Here is a 21926-nt window from a genome sequence, read left to right as displayed (position 1 = left end):
AAACAAAAGATCATTACCTTCTTTTCTTTGTTTAACTGTGGTGGTGTCTCCGCCGTTTCATACCAGTAATTATTTGGCATAGGCGTATTACTTCAAATGCTGTAAATATTGTATAATTCATACCATATAAAAAAAATAATTAGTTTTGTAAACCATATGAGTTTTTTATTTTTTTATTTAACATACTATTAACTCGCATTAACCTTTTTCTTGTTGTTTGAAACGTTCTAAACGTTTGGCATTCCTTTCCTCAGGTAGCTTAGCTTCTTCCGTGGATGTGTTGGTTGTTGCTCTGGAAACCTCGGAGTCTTCTAACATTATTGCCACAAATTGGTCGCATTGCTCCTGTACTGATCCTTTTCCAAGTTAATATGCTCCTTTTCTAACTTGGCTGCACCGCACTGAAGACGACCAGTAGTCAGAAATACGTATATACGTTATACATATTTTATTATATTTTTTTCTTCTTTGTTGCGAGCTATGCCGATATCTTTTACTTATATATATCATCATGTGCAGCTTTATCAACCGTTTCCAATTACGGTGCAGCCTCCCTTATTTCAATGTTATTCTATGTTCTTATTATTATTCGACGATGTCTTAGTAATTAGTAACTAACTAACTAAGACTATATATATATATATATATATATATATATATATATCTTAAATGTCAAAGTAATAACCAATCCTACCTATTGCAAAAAATATCCGACATATCTGTGTCTAACTTAGTTGACAAATGGTAGCATAACAAAAATTCTCCAACTTTAGCTATAGCATTTCCTAATGTTTCTTCCTATTTAGAAATCCCAGCTGAAACTAATTTCTTTCAATCTAATTTCAATATTCTTTATTCCCAAACCAAAGTTTATTTCCCTACTTTTGATAATAACAACGCCATTCAACTTGCCAAATTTGATAAGCCATATAGGATTTTCACAGATGGGTCAAACTCCATTTTGGGAGTTGGTTGTGCGGTATATATCCAAAACAATCAAGAACATATTACGTTTAAATTAAACCAACAATGTTCCATTTACTCCTCAGAACTGTTTGCAATATATCAAGCTCTGTAATGGACTATTGAGAAAAGAATGTCTTATCAACAAATAGTAATCATGTCGGATTCAAAATCTGCGTTGTCTGCTTTAGATAATTCGCATAAGCATTTATACAAAAACAGTATTATCGTCAAAATTTTAGAAAATCAACTAAAGCTACTTGAAAGAAATAATTCAGTCTCTTTCATTTGGATAAAAGGACATGCTGGTATCTCGGGTAACACCAAAGCAGATTATTTTGCTAAAGAAGCGGCTTCAAAAGGATTAGAAATTAGCTGGCTGAATAGAAGTGATTTAGTCTCGCTGCGTAAACAAGAATTAAAAGAAAACTGGGAAATTGAATGGAATACTTTTTGTAACAGAAGTAACAACCTTTATACAAAAATTCACCCTTACCTACTGTGCCTTTTGCTGCAAGAAGTCATCCCAGTAGAAGAGTATATTCAATGTTTGTTAGATGCCTTGTTAATCATGCTACTGTGAAAGCCTATCTTCATAGATTTAATTTAAGTGAAACCGAACTTTGTGATTGTAATGGTAACACTGACGATATCAATCATTGGATGTTCGGGTGCATATATAATGATGGTGCTATTAAGTAAAAGAACAAATACCTCTTCCTCAGTGTCAATCTTCCATTTTATATATCTCTCGTCATAATATTAGGTTTAACCAAATTTTTTGGGAATATTTAAAACGGACTAAAAGAAAAAATTAGGATGGAATGTGTAATGTGAATGTATAAATCTAGCTTTGTTCCCTCTGTCTATCCTTATGTTATATAGTTACCTCCTAGCCGTTGCCTGTCTTATGTTGTAATAAAGTCGCTATGAAAGGCACCTTAACGTGAAAAGTATCCCTACATTATGTAATCCCTTGTTGGTTCTAAATATTCACTTTAAGTTGGTTAGGGCATTGAATAAAACGAATAAATGTATGGTTTTTTATCAATCTACTGATTCTTGTGATACTGACAATTACATTTTATTTTTAATCTACCTCTATGCGAAGTACTATTTTGTTAACAAATGCAATAGGTCAATACATCATTAACAAATTCAAGTAGTCAAATACATTATCGTGGCTGAATGGATCAAGGTATCCAAAGCCATTAATTAAATATATATATATATATATATATATATATATATATATATATATATATATATATATATATATATATATATATATATATATATATATGTTATTGCGATATTTAAAGTCTTGGTGCGCCAAGCAATAATTAGCTAATTAATTTTTTTGATTAATTAAAATTATTTAAATGATATGATTATGACTCTATAATTTTTAATTCTTTTATCTCAGGGTTAAATTCGTGCTTCAATATCTATGCTATTACATGTGAAAGATAAGGTCCAGAGAATACCGGAATAATAAAAAACACATATGATCTAACACTATATATTGAAATAAAAATGATGAAATAATTCACACTCAAAAGTTTTCAATAAACAAATCTCATATAATGATTCTCAAAAATTTTGTTCTACGTACGTGAACAATCAAAATTAATGGTACAAACAATATTAATTGAAAACTCAAAATCCCAAACTATTCTAACTCTCCTAATCAAAATATTTATATCCTTTCTAAATTACGAGTAAAAATTGTGTTATCAATAAAAGAAAAAAAAAACTGCAGAAAACAAAAATATCTCTCTCTGATGATGAGTGGTCCAAATCCTTGTTCCTTGTAGACTGTATTATCTCCTCTCAACCGCTCCCTATGTAATCAGCAATCTTACAACAGATTGTTGCAAGTATATCGTCCTTAATGATCTCCTTCAAAAGCAAAAATCATTCAAATTATGATAGCCTTTCTCCTCTCGATAAACTGAATCTCTCGTTGGCCCGAGTGAAAAATGACTCTTGGAATATCTTCTCTTTACGATAAACTGAATCTCTCGTTGGCCTGAACAGTGACTCTTGGAATATAAGTAGGAAAATATGACTTACAATATTTTGCTGCTTCAGCTTCTGTCAGATACACTAACTCCACAAAAACTCACTAACATTCAACACTACTGCTTGCTACTTCTTTGGAACCACCAGAGAACAATCACTGTTCCTCTTACAGACTTGGAAAATCAACTCATCATATCTTTTCTCTCTCCCCAATCTCGCTAAACTCCCTCCTACATACTTATCCCACCTTTTTCAATCTCCGCCAATCAAAACTCGTCACAATTCCCCCATTTTTTCATTTCGATAACAAACAAATTTTTACCTATAATTATAAATTTCCTAAAACTTATTTACAAATAATATTTTTCTATAAATCTTAAAAACTAACAAAAACCTCTTTCTATAATCCCTTCTATTGTCTTTAATCACTGCATTAATGGATTTTGAAAAACCCCGTTCAATTCTTTGGCTTTCACTTAAACTTATGCGGGTCACTCAAGTATAACAAAGAAATGATTGATGTAAAGCTTACATTTTGTTTAGTACAGGTAATTCAAGAAATTAATAACTCTCCTTCTTCGAAATGTTTGTTGGATATTATCCTACTTATCTGAATTATTTTGATGTTATTGAATTTTGAAATATTTTTAAACAAACCAATATTTTTCTCGATTTTACATATCATAACAATATATATATATATATATATATATATATATATATATATATATATATATATATATATACATTGATTTAAGGACAGTTTTCAAATTCTCACTAATATAGATTTTTATTTTGTAGTTTAAAATATTAATTCTAATGATTACTTCTAGGTTTAAAAAGAACTTCTGGTCAAATTTACGACTCGATACTTGCGTTTCCTCTACACGTAGTATCAGTAGTACCAGCTCCCTACACAGTAAAATTCCCATAAAAATAAAAGCTTTACCGCTAACAACCCTTCAAAGGTTAGATTTAAAGAAAAGACTGGCTCTTAAATGCGACAACAGCTGTCCCAACTTTTTAAGCGAGAGGACCTGCAGTAGTATATCAGCAATTACGATAAAAAGTTCTCCCAAATGTAATACACTTTGTAAAAACAGTTTAATGTGTATTCCTACTAAAGAGGTAAGTTAATCGCAGTTAACCGCAATATGAGGAAAAATAAAAATTGCTCTATATTTTTAATAATACAATACAGAAAGTTCTTGATGAAAGAAATATAAATAAAAATAAATCGTTCCCAAGGCGAAAAAATCTTACCTGATAATATATGTCAACAAAAATACAAGAGGCATACCATAATTGCAAGACAATATGAAACGAAACACGTGCACTTGTAAGAAAAATAAAAAATGATCACTGGGAACGCTTTTCAAATGAAATGGAACATGGTTTTTATGGTCTGCAAAAGGACATATAGCGCTGTATAAGAGGTCAAAGTAAGGAGGTAAAGGAACTAATAGAACCAAAATACATAGAAAAGGATACATGGATTGATTACCTAAAAAATCTTTCTTTAGAGGGAGAACAGACGACGCTAGAACCAGAAACATCAGAAATTACCACAAATAAAGAACTTAATATAAATAAAATCCACAAGGAAAATAAATTCCTGTAGCTGCCTGTATACCATGTATCACAAAAAGAGCTTTAATCTTTGTATGTAGGTATATTTAAAAACCCTTAAAAGGGCTACATCAAAAAACACAAACGTTTTCGGAATAATAATTTCATCATCAGGTTAAAAAGCAGGTTAACATGCCTGAGCCACCAAAATATTAGGGTACAACCCTTTACAAAAAATGAAGTTACCAAAAAGTGTACATGTTGTTGTTTAAAAGTGAGTGATGTTTAATACTTTATTAGATTTAACTTCAGGCAACACATAACCATGCCTCACGTGAGTTCCAGGGTCCGGAGAGTAAACCTCTTCAAACGGACATCAGCTGGTAACTGCAGTAACTGGTAACTGAAAGAAAATGTAACGTACAGTGTAAAAACGAATAGACATTAAATGGAAACAAGGAATGAAATAACAACATAAGCAGAACGAGGGAGACCCGTGTCGTCAAAATAGCAACACCACTCGGCAAAAGAAGTATCGGACGACCGCGCAAAAGATGGAGTGACAACCTTCCATAGAGGTATTAATCCGTCAATCACCAAGCATAATTGCTTAAAAAGAGCAAGAAGAAGAAGACATTTTCTGGCACATAAATCTTTCATACTGAAATGATATTTATTTAACTGCTGTCTTTTGTCTTTATTCAATTTATAATGTCTTTATTAAAAGGTTCTTATTTTAATTTATTAAAAAGCACGATAACTTATATTAATTTATTTAACTACTCAATAATACATAATTTATTTAAAGGCGAACGTGACAATTAAATCGCGGGCGCGAGTCTTCAGATTTAACTGACCCTTCATATAAACTTTCTCTTTTATATAAACCTCCGTTAGTTCCGGAATTCCTTATAGCAGACTCGAATTTACTCGAACACTGTTGGTGGTGGTGACAAGAATAACGGTAATGCCATCGAGTAAACTAGAAGGCGGTCAACGGCTAAAACTAGTTTTTCAACTGCTTGAAACCCTCGAGATGGATGACTCATCATAATTCGGGTCTAGAGGCTTCTGGTAAACAAACGCCGAAATTTCTACAACAAAACAGAATTAGTCATATTCAATTTTTACAGTTTAGGGTCAGAATTTATCGTAACAATACTTCAACGTAACTATGAAACATATTGGCATAGTAATAGTAGACATAAGGTATAAGGGGAAGTCTTGGTTATTTGGAAATCATCCTTACAATGAAATCTTTTTCTCATTTTAGTACCATAGCCTTATTGGAAACCCAACACTGCTATGTTATATGTTATCATCTAAACTCATTAAGTCCAAACTTAGTAAAATTCTTTATACGGATGATTACTCGTCCGCATACACGTCCACATCATTAGGCTTTACTTCTCGTTACTACTGTAATTTAAACAATATTACATGTTTTTATTAGGATCCTTATCAATTGCTGATGGACACACGACAAGTCAGCAAACTACGAGCAGAAATAATAAGTTTGCAGACAAAATTCCAAAAAGAACAGTTAGAGCTTTCAAGAAAAATTGATATTATTAATAAGGAAAAGAAAGAGCTAGTAAGACAATTGACAATGATTCAAAAGGAAAATAGGGTAGCCAAGCAACAAATAGAAGAACTTGTACAAGAAAAGGTTTGTATTATTTTATATTTTAAAATTAAGATTACACTACTATTATCATTTCGCAAATCGAGGCGGAGTAATAAATAAAAATTTTAAGGAAATTTACAGCTCGGGCGGCTCAAACGAAATATGTATTTAGAGTTTGCCAGTAAAGATGTCGTGAATTTAAGACTACACTTAAGATTACTTATTTATTATTGACTGGCTACAACTCGGGGTGAGTCTTCGCCACATCCACTATAGCACTGCATCGTCTATGATCTTGCGCTTCCATTGCCCATTGTTGTACCCCAATCCCAATACCCCCAATCCTAGATAAATCGGTTTTAACATCCTACCATCTTTTTCTGGGACATCCTAATAATCTTCTACCGTCTGGTCTCTCAAAAACACTGTATTTAGCACTCTGTCTTCCTCTGATCTTACCACATGACCTGCCCGTTTTAACCGGCTAGGTTTGATATGTCTGACGATGTTTTCAGTACCATAAAGAATCATCAATTCAGCATTGCGGTGCCTTCTCCCCCTGTCAATTCATCTCTTTGAGAGCCAAATATCATTCTGAGAACCTTCCTTTCAAATACCAGCAGCTTATTTATTTCCCTCTGATGTAGAGTCTATATTTTACTTCCATATGTAACAATTGGGAGAATAATTGACATCTTCTTTAAGTGCCATCTCCGCAACGAAGGTTGGCAATCATCATGGCTATTCTGACCTTCGAGGCAGCTGCTCTAAACAATTGCCTTGAGCTACAACCAAACCACTCTCTCAGGTTCTTCAACCAGGAAACGCGTCTTCTTCCTACGCTTCTCCTACCCTCTACTTTTCCTTGAATTATGAGTCTCATGATGTTGTATCCTTCGCCTCTCATCACATGTCCGAGATATTGCAGTTTCCTTTCTTTTATTGTATTTTCCATTTCCCTCTCTCTGCCTATTCTCCTTAGCACTTCTGTATTCGTGATTCTATCTACCCATGGAATTCTTAACAATCTTCTAAATGTCCACATTTCAAACGCGTTAAGTCGATTTATTGTATTCCGGTTTAATGCCCATGATTCAGCTCCATAGTAGAGTACACTGTGTACATAGCATTTAATTAGCCTTATTCTGAGGGCCAATGTCAGATCTTTGCTGCATAAAACCTTTTTCATTTTTACGAAGTTGGCACGTGCTTTTTCAATTCTGACTCTAATAATTGACATGCATAGTCTTAATTTAGATTTTCTTTTTAGCAGCTTAGATCTAAATAATGATGATAGGGCCCTATTCCCCGCAGCTGTTATTGCTTGAGACCTCTTTTTTTATGAGGTTGTCATCTGTGATTTCCGCCCACAGATATTTAAACTCTTTGACTACTTCGAAGTTGTGGTCATTAATAGTTATATTCTATCTAACTCTTGGTCTTGGATTTTTGGTTACTAGCATGTATTTCGTCTTCTCTTCATTTATTTGAAGACCCAGACTACCTGTTTTCTCGTCGAGTTGTGAAAACACCTCTCTTACTTCTGTTGTAGAATAAGCGACTGCGTCTAGATCATCAGCAAAGGCCAACAATAGTTTTGATTCTCGATCAAATCCCCTGCCAGACGATATATTTACTTATTGCTTATTCTAGAGCCAAATTGAATAACAACGGTGATAAGGGGTCTTTTTGTCTAAGTCCTGATGTTGTACTAAATGGCATCGATGCTCTGTTTCCTATCTTTACCCTTGCATATGCGTATGTCAGGCACATTTGAATAAGCTCCACTAATTTTCTTGATATTCCCATTTCTAGCATTGCTAGTCATAGTCTGCTTCCTTTTATCGAATCATATGCTTGCTGAAAATCTACGAAAATTTCGTGTATATCTCGGTTAAACTCCCAATTTTTTTCTAATACCTTTCGGATCGTAAATATTTAATCTATTGTTGGCCTACCAGCATTAAAGCCGCATTGGTAGTCGCCTAGAATATCTTCTGAATAGGGAATGAGGGTTTTTAGCAAGATAATTGATACAATAGGCTGTGCTAATACGCGATATGCTTCTATAGGTTCGAAATTGTTCTTTATCTCCCTTCTTATGTATGGATATTATAACGCTTCCATACCATCATCATCATTCTTGCTATTCAACCCTGCGTGGGTCCTAACCTTCTCAAGAATTTCTCTCCAGTCATCTCTATCAATCGCCTTCCTCTGCCAAGCACGTATATTTCTCATGTCTTCATCGATGTTATCAAGGAACCTTGTTCTGGGTCTTCCTCTTCTTCTCTGGCCAATGAAACTATCGAAGAGCATTTTTCTAGGTGGGTCATTTTGTTCCATCCGCATTACATGCCCTATCCACCTCAGACATCCTATCTTAACATGTTTTACGATATCAGATTCCTGGTATATTCCATAAAGTTCGAAGTTGTATCGTCTTCTCCGCACTCCATTGTCATTCACTGCTCCATAGATTTGCATTTTCTTTCGAAACGTCTTAACATGTTTTCATTATTTTTTGTTAGAGCCTAGGTCTCTGAACCATATGTTAGGACTGAGCGGATTATTGTCTTGTAGAATTTTATTTTTGTATTTCTCGATATAATTGTGGATTTAAGGAGGATATTAAGTCCAAAATAGTATCTGTTGGCTGTGCAAATTCTGCGGTTTATCTCTACGGTGGTATTATTTTCAATGTTAAGGAGCGCTTCCAGGTATACAAATTCGATGACGTCGTTTTCTATAACCAGTGGTCGTAGAATTTGAGGTTGCGTTCTTATTTTCATATACTTTGTTTTGTTAGTGTTTATTATTAAACCCATCTTTGTAGCTGATTCTTTTAATACCATATACGCCTCTCGTACAGCGTTTTCCGTTTTCCCAACAATATTGATATCATCAACATACGCGAAGATTTGCAGTGATTTATTATACATTGAACCAGTGGTAGTGATTTGTGACATACGTATTACTTTTTCCAGAGCAAGATTGAACAGTATACAGGAGAGAGGGTCTTCCTGGCGCAGTTCGTTATTTGTTTTAATAGGTTTAGACAGTTCCCAATGAATTCGTACTCTACATTCAACTTTTTAAGAGTTAGTTTTGTTAAATTTACCAACTGATTTGGTATTCCTAGCTCTTTCACTGCTTTGAACATTTTTCTTCTATTCACAGAGTCGTAGGCTTCTTTGTAGTATATAAATATGTGATGAGTATCAATGCCATATTTAAATGTTTTTCTAAAATTTGTTCAGAGTTGCAATCTGATGAATTGTCGATTTACTACCTTTGAAACCAGCCTGGCATTTTGCTACTTTCCTACCATTCTCTAGGCATTTTCTGTTGTTGCCGTACTCTCAGAAAAATGTCATACAATTTTTAGTGTAAAACTATTCCTTCTTTTATATCAATTCTCTATTTATACCATGGTGCTTTATGATCTTTAAGAGATGCTATCGCATTATTTACTTCTTGAAGTGTTGGTTTTTAACATCTGCAAAATGGAATGCAATATCTGCATCCTCCATCTCACTTTCAATATTTAGTAAATTCCGAACGTATTCCTTCCATCAATCCGCATTATCCCTACTATATCGTTAAAGTCAAGTCTCCTTAACATATTATTTCCAGGATCACCTCTTTGATTTTTGCTTTGCATAAATTGCACTACTTTATAACCAAGCAATAAAAAATAATAACGAACCATTATGATATAAAAAGTCAAATATATATTTACTCTATAATTAAATTTATCTGATATAAAAATTTAACTTTCACAATTTAAACTTACAAATAGCACCAACGCTTGCAATTTAATAATTTCACATTTTTATTCTTTTTGTTGTTTTATTTTTGAGAGACTTTTTCACTTTAATTAGTAGATATTAGACAAAATACAATAGCCAAACATAATGAATATTTTATATTTTTCTGGGACAAAGTAATTTAAAGATTTATCTCTTTTTGTATTTCCTTGTGTCATGATTAATGAGGAAATCATTTAAATAGATACATATATAATTATCATACACAGAAGTCCCAGATAGTTAGTTTCTAGTAGTTATTGTTATTTTTCAATGAAAAACATAATGTAGCATATGTTGTAGGGGAAGTATGACAAATTGTGTAATTTATATACTTTGCGACAATACTTTAGATTTAAAATTAAACACAAAGTTGACTTAAAACATCTATAAAGTAATACAAAACACTTTATTTTTTTCTCTTTTCTATTTAGAAGTTGTTTTTCACAGTTCTCATTTATTCATCATTTCTATTTTTCTGTTTATTATTTTCTAATGTAAGTCTATAACTATGCAAGACCTACGCTAAGAGAGGACTTTTTCCTAATAAACAGAGACTCCGACAAAACTCAGATATGCAAATATGCCTGTTACAACGAACACAAAGTACAATGGAAAGATGCTTCAAAATAATCATGAAAGATGTATCATCATCATCATCATTCTGGCTTACAATCCTACGAGGGTCCTAGCCTCCTCAAAAATTTCTCTCCAGTCGTTCCTATCCATAGGCTTTCTCTGCCAAGCACGTATTCACATATTGCTCATGTCTTCATCGATGTTATCAAGGAACCTTGTTCTAGGTCTTCCTCTTCTTCTCTGACCAATGGATCTATCAAGGAGCGTTTTTCTAGCTGGATCATTTTGTTCCATCCGCATTACATGCCCTATCCACCTCAGACGTCCTATCTTAATATGTTTTTCGATATCAGGTTCCTGGTATATTCTATAAAGTTCGAAGTTGTATCGTCTTCTCCATACTCCATTGTCATTCAATGCTCCATAAATTCGCCTTAGTACTTTTCTTTCGAAACTCCTAACATGTTTTCAATATTTTTTGTTAGATTTCAGTTCTCTGAACCATATGTTAGGACTGGGCGTATTATTGTTTTGTAGAGTATTATTTTTGTATTTCTCGATATAATTGTTAATTTAAGGAGGAGATTGAGCCCAAAATAGCATCTGTTTAGTGTTAAGTATAGCATCTGTTATTTTCAGTGTTAAGAAGCGCTCCCAGGTATACAAATTCGTTCACTGCTTCGATGACGTCGTTTTCTATAACAATTGGTCATAGTATTTGTGGTTGCTTGCTTATTTTCACATCCTCCCAATAGACCCCCATCAAGTGTTACAACAGTTAAAATACCATTAAATATTTTCAAACTTCGGGATGTGTAAACAGTTGTAAAAAGTGGCATGAAGGTAATGAACCACGTGTTAGACCTGTTGATGACGAGCGTCAAAACAGGGATATTGATATTTGTGCTTTTGTGGAAGCTAGTGAATCCTGCAATAGTGTAAAAATTGCTAGGGAAGTTAACGTGAATACTTGAACTGTCCAGCGAGTTATCAAAAGGAATGGGTATCACTGTTTTAAGATACAACCAACACAAGAACTGTTTCCTGAAGATAACTTTAGGCGGATGGAGTTTTGTGAAATTATGTTAGATAAACAGAATGAAAATGTACACTTTTTAAAAAATATTTTATTTTCTGACGAATCTTCATTTTCATTACATAAAAAACACAATCCCTCCGTTGCAAGGTATTATTCTCGGAAAAATAAGCACCTTAGTGTTGCGGTGCGAACGCAGCATCCGCAAAAGTTAAATGTTTTAATTGGGATGTTAGGCGACCATATTGTCGGTCCATTTTTTATCGATGGAAACTAAACGGGCCAAAATATTTACAACTTTTACAGAATGAGATCATTCCGGCAGTTCGACGCCTTCCCGTTAATTTTCAGGAGGTTTATTTCCGACAGGATGGGTGTTCGGCTCACAACTCTAGAGCAACTATTGACTTCCTTAATCAAACGTTTCCTGATCGACTGATAAAGTACACGTGGTACAATTAAATTGCCCGCTAGATCCTGTGACTTAGCGCCTAATGATTTCTTTTTTTTGGGTTTTCTAAAAGAAAAAAAAATCAAAAAAAGGCATCAGTTTGAAAGGGCCACAAACCTAGTCGAATTAAGGGCAAAAATACTTCATTTCTCTGCAAGCATTACACCAGCCCTACTCTAAAATATGAGGACAAATCTGTATGACAGATTTGGTTACTGTTTAGTACAAGGAGGTGGAATATTTGAGCTCTTAATTCATTAATCTGCTTTCCTAATTTTTATTTTTTGTTAGGTACATTTTACGAAGTTAGGTTCTTAATTAGGTAGTATTTTTTATGTTTAAGTTTGGAAGAATTTAATTGTTGTATTTTATTTAAAAGTACAAACGATTCTTATTCTGATTTTTTTTCTTCTTTCTTGTCTTATTGTTATAAGCTTTGTCCATAAAATGTGTACAATTTTCAGTGACAATAAAGCATGTTACATATTTACTTACTTATTTATTTGTATTGCTATTAAGGCTAAATAATAAACAAAAAATTAGTTTTAGAGCATTATAATAAATATACCTACTCTAGAGATGGGATTTTAATAAATCTTAATTCCTATGGTCAACAGAACAATGTCGTTATCTGTATATATATATATATATATATATATATATATATATATATATATATATATATATATATATATATATATATATATATATATATATATATATATATTAATAGTTGACACTACAAGACTATTTTGGTACTTGCCAGAAACTTTACTAGTACATTATAAATTCTCTCATTTCCATTAGCTAAGAGACTAAGAGTATTAAACGGAACCTGTATATTACGATCATGTAATTGTAGAACAAAGTGATCTGTTTCATCCTTATGTTTTTGGCATTTGAAAACAATATGATCTAAATCACCTTTTTTGTCACAATTTTGACAATGATAAATATTGAGAACATGAATTTTATGTAGATGTGTGAGATAACAGGCGTAGCTAGATAACAAATCAAAGACGTGTTACAGTTGTAATATATTTTCTTGAATAAATATATGGGTGAAACCACGTTGTATTCGGTATTTGATTTTGTATACTACAATATCTAGAAGGGTTGGTATAAGTATGTTGTAACCAACATTCGTTTCAAATTTTGAGATATTTCATTTTAATATAAACGGCTGCATCACAAAAACTTACAAAACAATTTGACATTGACAACTTGCTACATTCTGCTGATGAGTTTGCTACACATTTTTCTTCATTAAGTTGGGTCACATAACATACCTAAATTGAGTCACATTATTCTAAGTTCTTATAATTTTCCCCTTAAAGATTCCGTCAAATATCTTAGTATGGTACTTGATAGGAAATTGACATGGAAAATACATATTAATTGCTGATGCATTAAATGCATAGAACGATGTATAAAGCCGTATCTTATAGAAACTTAAGTTGCCGCTATTTTATCTTATTACGATTTTGCTCCAAAATCAATTGTTTATTACGACTTTGCTCCAAAATCAAAAGTTATATGCAAGGAAAGTAGAAAACATTGATGTTTTTAGTAATTCTAAATATTTTAATTTTTTTTTATTAATGTTCCTGACCTATTTGAGAGGGGGGTAAGTCAATTATTATTACTGAAATTGTCACCTAACTATTTGACACCTAATGACACCTCTCACATCCAAATTTAGTCGTTTCTTCACAGATCCGCCCGGGTCTATAGTAAATTGTATTAATTTTGGCATTATTCCGCATTTTTAACTCAATATATTTGATCAGAATTTTGATTTTTCTATTAACGTATGAAAACTTATTTTTTAGTGTTCTATTTTAATTTAATTACTATTTAAATGGGAATAAGCCACAATTTCAGGTTAAAGTACGTTTATTGACGTTTCAATTTCCACTTCGGAAATCGTTCTCAAAATACAAACATTAGTAAATTAAACAAATTTTGTTTTATTGTTACTTAGTGAAAAATTCTTCTAATAATTTAATTTTATTTGACTCATCTAAAGTAGACGACTTTAAAATGATATTGCCAATATTGTTGAGTTGCGTTCTTGGGACGACTTTACTTATAAGATAGTTCATTCGATTACATGAAATCAACTTTAACTTGAGAATATCCGTCAGAAAAGATCATAACATGTAATTCGTCTTTAAAAAGACAAATACATGCCATGATGACAGTAAAATTCTCCTGTTAGTGATTCCATAGTAAATTATGAGGGAAAAACCAGGAAAAAACCTCATAATACTATCCCGATATGGTAAGTATTTGATCGTGCATTTAGTTTACCTTCAATAAACACCAAATTCCGATTTTATATGTTTGTTATTTAAAAAACATAAATGATGTATCCTCTATATGTTACTGACTTACCAATACTGGTATTTTCCTTTTAATAACTTCCTCTTTCAATATGGGTAAAAAGATCCTACTACATTCTGCCGAGAAATTCGCGACACAATTGGTCTCATTTAGCATAATTAGAGCCGCTTCTTTGATTTTTCTCTGTTTACCATCCGGTTCTTTTAGGACTATATTTGAATCATTCTATTGAACCCTATGTTCATTATCCCATGCGTGTTTAAAAATTTTAGAGGAAAATCAAAGAAACGGCTCTAATTATGCTAAATGAGACCAATTGTGTCGCGAATTCCTCGGCAGAATGTAGTAGGATCTGGTTACCCATATTGAAAGAGGAAGTTATTAAAAGGAAAATACCAGTCAGTAACATATAGAGGATACATCATTTATATTTTTTAAATAACAAACATATAAAATCGGAATTTGGTGTTTATTGAAGGTAAACTAAATGCACGATCAAATACTTACCATATCGGGATAGTATTATGAGGTTTTTTCCTGGTTTTTCCCTCGTAATTTACTATGGAATCACTAACAGGAGAATTTTACTGTCATCATGGCATGTATTTGTCTTTTTAAAGACGAATTACATGTTATGATCTTTTCTGACGGATATTCTCAAGTTAAAGTTGATTTCATGTAATCGAATGAACTATCTTATAAGTAAAGTCGTCCCAGGAACGCAACTCAACAATATTGGCAATATCATTTTAAAGTCGTCTACTTTAAAATGTATAATGTATGTCTGAATTGTCAATATAGATGAGTCAGATAAAATTAAATTATTAGAAGAATTTTTCACTAAGTAACAAAAAAACAAAATTTGTTTAATTTACTAATGTTTGTATTTTGAGAACGATTTCCGAAGTGGAAATTGAAACGTCAATAAACGTACTTTAACCTTTAATTGTGGTTTATTCCCATTTAAATGGTAATTACTTTAAAATGCCACAAGAAAATAGCTTCAGAACTATTTTAATTTGTTCTGTAGGTTTCCTTTAAGATAAATATAAATATTACAGATATTATTTTATTATAGAGTATGCTATTTAAAAAATTGGAATCTGCCACCAAGGACATTAAGTCAAACACCAAATCTAAAAAGGCAGCTCTGACAAAACTGGAGGAAATGTCTGTAGGTTATGAAAAACTGAAACAGGAACTAGAACAAGTAACCCGAGACAAGGCTATCCTTGAAAATAAATTAAAAGTTTTACAAGGAGAATACGAGAAACTGCAAGAGCGTATCATCCTTCCAGCCGAGTTTAACTTTTGTGAAGACTACCATGTCAATATGCCAGAAAGGGACACGAATAATGGTAATGCTCAAAGTATAGAAATGAAGGGTAAATGTGATAAGATTGATGTGCAGCAAAATAATCAAAGGGTAAGAAGTTAATATGATTATATTGATTAATTACTTAAGTGTATTTATTTTGTTGTAAAAATAACTTCGAATCTTCGTCAATTCGGTGTAATTGTTATCACTTTTATAGACATAATGTATAGAAACGACAGTTAGATTTGATTTCACGTATAGTGCCCCTACTATTCGCTTTTTTACAAGATACATCAGAGCGACTGGTGTCGAAGCTCTAAACATGAAATCAAATCTTTTCCGCAAATAACTTCTTACGGACAGGCGTCATCTGACAATAAAAACAAAATCTTAAAAACCGAAGATTTCTAAGTGTTCGAAACCAAATTCAGCTGTTGTTACATAATATAGAGTTCAGATTTGTATTGTAAATTATTTTTGCATCTATTAGTTAAAATTTGGAAACATTATAGATTATAGCGAAATAATCGTCTTTGTTCTAGTTCCTCCACCTCTACAAACCTAATTGCCAACCATTGTTCTTTTGCATTTTTCTCTCAAATGATCTCAATTGATCTTCTCATATTAATGACCTTATAATATTTCTTCTGTTCTGCAGTTTGGTCAAATTGCAGGACAAGCTGAAAAAAGACAAGATCATGCAAAATAAAGCTAAACTAAAACACAAAAGACCACAAAGTAGGGGAGAGTTGGAAAAAACGGGATAGCTAACGTTATTTGACTCATAACTATTTGACTATGCTACTGATATCTACTTCTTCTTAACTGTAACTTCTTCATCGACCACTTCCTATGATTAAGTATTTTTTTTATAGCCCTTTTTCGGGCTATATCTATATATTATCGTTTAATGTTTTAGCTTATTTTTCTTTTATTTTTTCCCCAAATACATCTTCTCCCAAAATCCACTATTCGTTCACTACCTTTGTAACAATGTATACATTTTTTTTTAACTTTTTCAAGACTGAACAACCTTTGTCCCAAGCAGAATTGGATATGAAAAATATTCAAGTAAAAATTAAGCAACTGGAAAAAAACCTTGAAAATTTTAATAATCAAAAATCCGACTATACTTTGCAAGGAGGAGATCAAGGAGGCGTAAGTTTTGCTTTTTTGAGTATTTGAATTATTTTTAACGAGTTTTCAGAACGATTAATTTTTTATAAATTAAAACAATATCTACTAATTTTAGTCCGAACTGAATTTAAATATTACGGAATCCAAAGTAATTCTAGACGACGACATGGAAGCTTATGACTATTTTTTTCCATATATGACCCCAAGACTCCGGTATTGTTCTGGACGAGCAGGAGATGTAGTTAGTTTCAGGCCACCATTTCTTCCAGTCGATGTAAATTCACAAGTTAGCGTGGTAAGTATCCATGTATTCAAAAGATTTCTTAAACCATTTATTTATTTCCATAATTATACTGCTCGCAATAAATTGAGTTTTAAGACGTGCTTCTTCTTTAAGTTCCATCTTCTATGGAAGGTATCACATTTCGATTTCCTCGAATGCGTAATGAGTTGTTATAATGAGTATTTTTGCCCTCTCATCACATCATGTCCTAAGTACTCAAGTTTTCGTCTTTGTTTGGTAGTTAATATAAATTCCGCTTCATTTCTAGTATTTCCACGTTTCGCAGTCTTTCAATCCACGAGATTCGTAGCAGTTGACTTTATCTATATTTCTAAGTATTATTTGTAAATATCCACACACTCAATTACAGTATCTTCAATAATTAAATTGGATGTTTGCATCCGCTGATGTAATCATGATTATGCTTTTAGTTTTCTTCAAATTCATCTTCACCTCATATTCATGACAGCATTCATTATTACTGTATCGTCTGCAAACATAGGTTATACAAATGTTTTCCATTGATAGATACACCCGCTAATAATCTGAGAGCGCTTGTTTAAATACTGTTTCATTGTTGACAGGACGCATTTTGATATCTTAAGTATTCTGGTTATCATTTCTTACTTTGGCAGTTTGATTTCAATATAGATTAGATATAATTTTTATATCACTGTAAATATTTTTGTTTTTTAATATATCTCAAAGCTTTTTATATTGAATCTTAACAAATGCCTTTTCAAAGCCTACGAAACATAAGTACATGTCCTGATTTATGTCCTTGCATCTCTGGACCAGCATATTCTAGTTGAACAAAGCATCTCTTTTGGCCATATCATTTCTAAAGTCAAATTGTATGTCACTAATTTTTTATTAGTGACATACAACTTAGAAGACCTACAAGTTCTTATGAACAAAATCACGTATTACAGTCAACAATATGGACTCAATATAAACGTTAAGAAGACAAAGCTTATGATGATTAGCAAGAAAAGAATAACAGAAGGTCAACTCTACGTCAACCAATCCCCTGTAGAAAGAGTGACGCAGTACAACTACCTCGGCACCATAATAACTGAAGAATGGACCAACAACCAGGAGAGTCTAGCTAGGAGAAAATTCTCTATTCTAGGAGAAAAGCTATATCCACCTTCAATCGGATGGGGGCCTTCTTCAAGAGTCACAACCTCTCTCTTGATACAAAAGTAAGAATGCTGCGATGCTACCTCTTCTCTGTCCTTTTTTATGGTGTTGAATCGTGGACCTTGAACGAAGATATGTGCAGAAAACTGGAAGCATTTGAGATGTGGCTATATCGAAGTATACTTAAGATCCCGTGGACTGACCAAGTCACAAATGTGGAGGTCCTCAGAAGAATGAATAAGAACCAAGAGGTACTGACCACCATCAAATCTCGAAAGTTACAATTCTTCGGACATATTATGCGACATGAATCCAGATATGCTCTTCTTCAAGCCATCCTGTAAGGAAAAACATTTGGAAAACGAGGTCCAGGAAGAAGAAGAACATCTTGGTTAAAGAACCTCAGAATCTGGTTCAATACAACATCTGTGCAGCTTTTCCGCGCTACTGCAGATAAGATAAATATTGCCATGATGATCGCCAACATTTGTAACGGATAGGCACATGAAGAAGAAGAATTTTTTATTCAAGAGTTTAAAGAATTCTGCTGTGTATTATTTCCTAAACAGTTTGTGACTTATTAAAGCTATTGTTCTTTAATCTGAACAGGTTGTTGCACTTGATTTTGTGAATATCTACAAAGGTTGATTGCAGCAGTTCTCTAGGGATTGTGGTAGTCTAATATATTACATTAAAGAGTTCGACCATTACATCAATAACATCTTTATCAATGAGTTTTAATAATTCGATGTGCACATCATCTGGTCCAGTAGCTTTGCCATCTTTTGTGTTTTTGATGGTATAGATAACTTCTTCTCGTAATATTTGTGGTCTGGTATCTTCTGTGGTAGAGAAGAAGAAGAAGATGGTGAATAGTTAGAGTTTTTGCATTATCTTCTTTGGTTTTTCCATCACAAATAGTAACATGTGATTAGCTTTGCCATTCTAAAGTATTTATCTCTGCTGCAAGCTTTCCACGACTACTAACTCATAACAAATTACTTTTTTTTAGATTCAGACCATTGCTAATAAAGTTAACGAGAAAGTACGACTAATTGATAATTTAAGGGATAAAGGAGAGAGTGAAGCAGATGAGTATTCTTCGCAGGAATCTTTAAGTGATATAAGGATTCCGAGAAAAATAGTCAGCAGTTCGGTAGCTTTTCAAAAATTTCTAAAAAATTTACAGCCGGAAAGTGCTAGATTATCGTATGAATCTCAAAGTGAATATTGCTTTTAAAACGTGTTTCGGGTAAAATTATTTAATTAAATTTTATGGCAGTCCTGTTTTTTTTTAATTATTTAATTATTTACTTATTTAATTATTTAATTACTTAACTCTATAACGCTGTGAAGGTGTAGTTTTCAAGAAGAACAGAGGAGGGAAGAACGACGCGTTCTAATGGCTGATAGGGAACGTCCTACAGATATATGGGACAGGTGTGAATAATGCTTTGCCAAATAAACACCCGCAGATCAACTGAGAGCATGGCCCAGGGATGCAGCTATGTCATTACAGGTTCGGAGCGGTAGAGAAAAATCTCTTTACCGGTCTGATACTGAATAATCACAGGCGGTAATTACAATTTAACCGGTTGTGAAATTGCGAAGTAACCGAACGATTACCGGAAAGAGTAATCCCTCATTTGCTGATCAACAGCTACAGGTGTGAGAACTGACATGTGGAAGGGCACTTCATTGCCCTGGAACTGAGAAATTGACCCCAAAGGCGGAAGAGCTAAATTAACCAACGGCATTGAGATGTGGAAAGCCACGTGGATGACTATCACATTAAAGGTCCGTAAGGATATTTCCAAGACATCACAATGGCTAAAAATCCAAAACAAACGGCCCTCAGTCCCGGGCACACCTTGGGAGAGGGTGCTAAGAATCCCCCGGTCAGCCAATAATGTCTTATAAGTTAAAAGAATAGATACGTGGAAAATTTGAAGCATGTACCAGCAGGCAAAGCATCAAATAGTATTTATATAATAAGATATAAAGCACCACTTTCAAATTTTTCACGGAAATATTAATAGATTAGCTAAGGAAAAACTTCGTATATCAGACAAACAACAAGGCTTTCATAGCGGAAAACCATGTAACGATGCTATCTTTGTAGTAGGGCAAATAGCAGAGAAATCTATAAAATACAATAAACCAGTCTACTTAATGGTAAAAGAAATCAGAATAAGACTTACTCACAATCAATTTATTGTACAATTAACGACCGGTTTCACATACTATAATTTGCTATGCATCTTCAGGTCTTAAGGTACATGGTAAACTAATTTCCTAAAATTATAAAAACCCGTATAAGGGTGCTGTCTGGTAACAAAATTACAGCAATTATGCCAATATTATATGTCTGTGATTATTAAATATGACTTAAAAATTGATTAAAACAGACAAAGTGAAAGTAAGTGACACAATACAATCTAGTAAATTGAAATTAAATAAATGAATAACTAATAAATACTACTTACATGCCGATACAAGGATTATTATTTAGTGTTTTAGAAAACATAGTTCGAACTGTCCTGGTAAACTGGTGACCGATGATCATTGGTTTTATTGTAACTATTTAACAATTAGGGGGAAAGTTCTTGAGGGGAGAGATACTAGCAAATAAACTAGGAAGTAGGTATTGTGTAGATTGTTTGTTGAAATGAATGTGATGTGTTATATTATTTAAAAGTTATTTACTTTTATTCACTAGGTATATTTTGGAAATGTGTGTTAATTTATTGAATTATTTATATAGAGCAGATCTATGATAATAAATGAAGGTAGATGTATAATTTGTGGGTGAGCAATAACTCTAACTTGTAATTATCAAATTATGATAAATTTATTTGGTCTATATTAGGGCAAAATTTGGTCTAAAAAAGAAAAAAAGAAAAATAGTGAGTTCAAATAAAACATTAGTTAATTTGTCTTGAAAAAGTCTGTAATACTGTTCTACTGTTTATAATTTTCGTACTTTATTTCAAAAGCCCGATCTCTAAGCCAACGGAGAAGCATAACTTCGTGGCTATCAAATTCGTCTTCTTCGGTGCATTTTAAAGCTGTGTTGAAAGCTCCTACTCTCTGAACTACCAACTTTTTCGGAGGCGAGAACTTTCTCTTTTCACAGATAGCCGCTCGCACATTCTCCTTATCAGCTAATACTTCATATCTTTGTATCTCACTTTCGGTACCACCAGCAGCCTATTCTTGAGCTTCTGCCTCACTTATTTGAGGATCATTGTGTCCCCTCAACCTATTAAAGGGAACAAATTCAAGAAGCAAGTCTTTCGTAACCCAAGAATTTTTTGTGCACGATAACCAAGAGGAAGACTTATTGATTTAAATGCCCGTGGGTTTTTTGATTTTCCAACAACAAGCACAAAAAGTTTATGGGTTCCAGCCGCATTTGCACAAGTTATGTATGTCACTCTCATCTTTATAATTTTCCTTGCGGAAGCCGACTTCTCATTGGCAGAGGATAAAGAATGATTGAGCAATAATCGCCAGTATAAACCAAATTCGCCAGCATTGTACGCTTGTTCCGCTGTTAATTTTTTTTTCTCTAATAACTTTCTTTAACTTTAGTTGGAACGGTCCGATAACGGCTAATCATTCCCAGCTATCATTAAAC

General features: G+C 32.8%; 1 protein-coding gene across 1 annotated transcript in view; it reads left to right on the top strand.

Moving 5' to 3' along the window:
• The window catches only part of LOC140442844 (uncharacterized), a 28685-nt gene extending 9114 nt beyond the window's left edge, over positions 1 to 19571 (top strand). The window contains exons 3-8 of the mRNA XM_072533809.1: positions 3822 to 4116; positions 6011 to 6226; positions 15484 to 15831; positions 16747 to 16881; positions 16976 to 17155; positions 19299 to 19571. Coding sequence (XP_072389910.1) covers positions 3822 to 4116; positions 6011 to 6226; positions 15484 to 15831; positions 16747 to 16881; positions 16976 to 17155; positions 19299 to 19526 — 1402 coding nt within the window. The 3' untranslated portion in view covers positions 19527 to 19571. The remainder of the gene's footprint in view (positions 1 to 3821; positions 4117 to 6010; positions 6227 to 15483; positions 15832 to 16746; positions 16882 to 16975; positions 17156 to 19298) is intronic.
• The last annotated feature ends 2355 nt before the right edge of the window (positions 19572 to 21926 follow it).

This window comes from Diabrotica undecimpunctata, chromosome 6 (assembly GCF_040954645.1).
Source record: "Diabrotica undecimpunctata isolate CICGRU chromosome 6, icDiaUnde3, whole genome shotgun sequence".
Lineage (NCBI taxonomy): Eukaryota > Metazoa > Arthropoda > Insecta > Coleoptera > Chrysomelidae > Diabrotica > Diabrotica undecimpunctata.
This window is presented reverse-complemented; position numbering and strand designations above follow the sequence as displayed.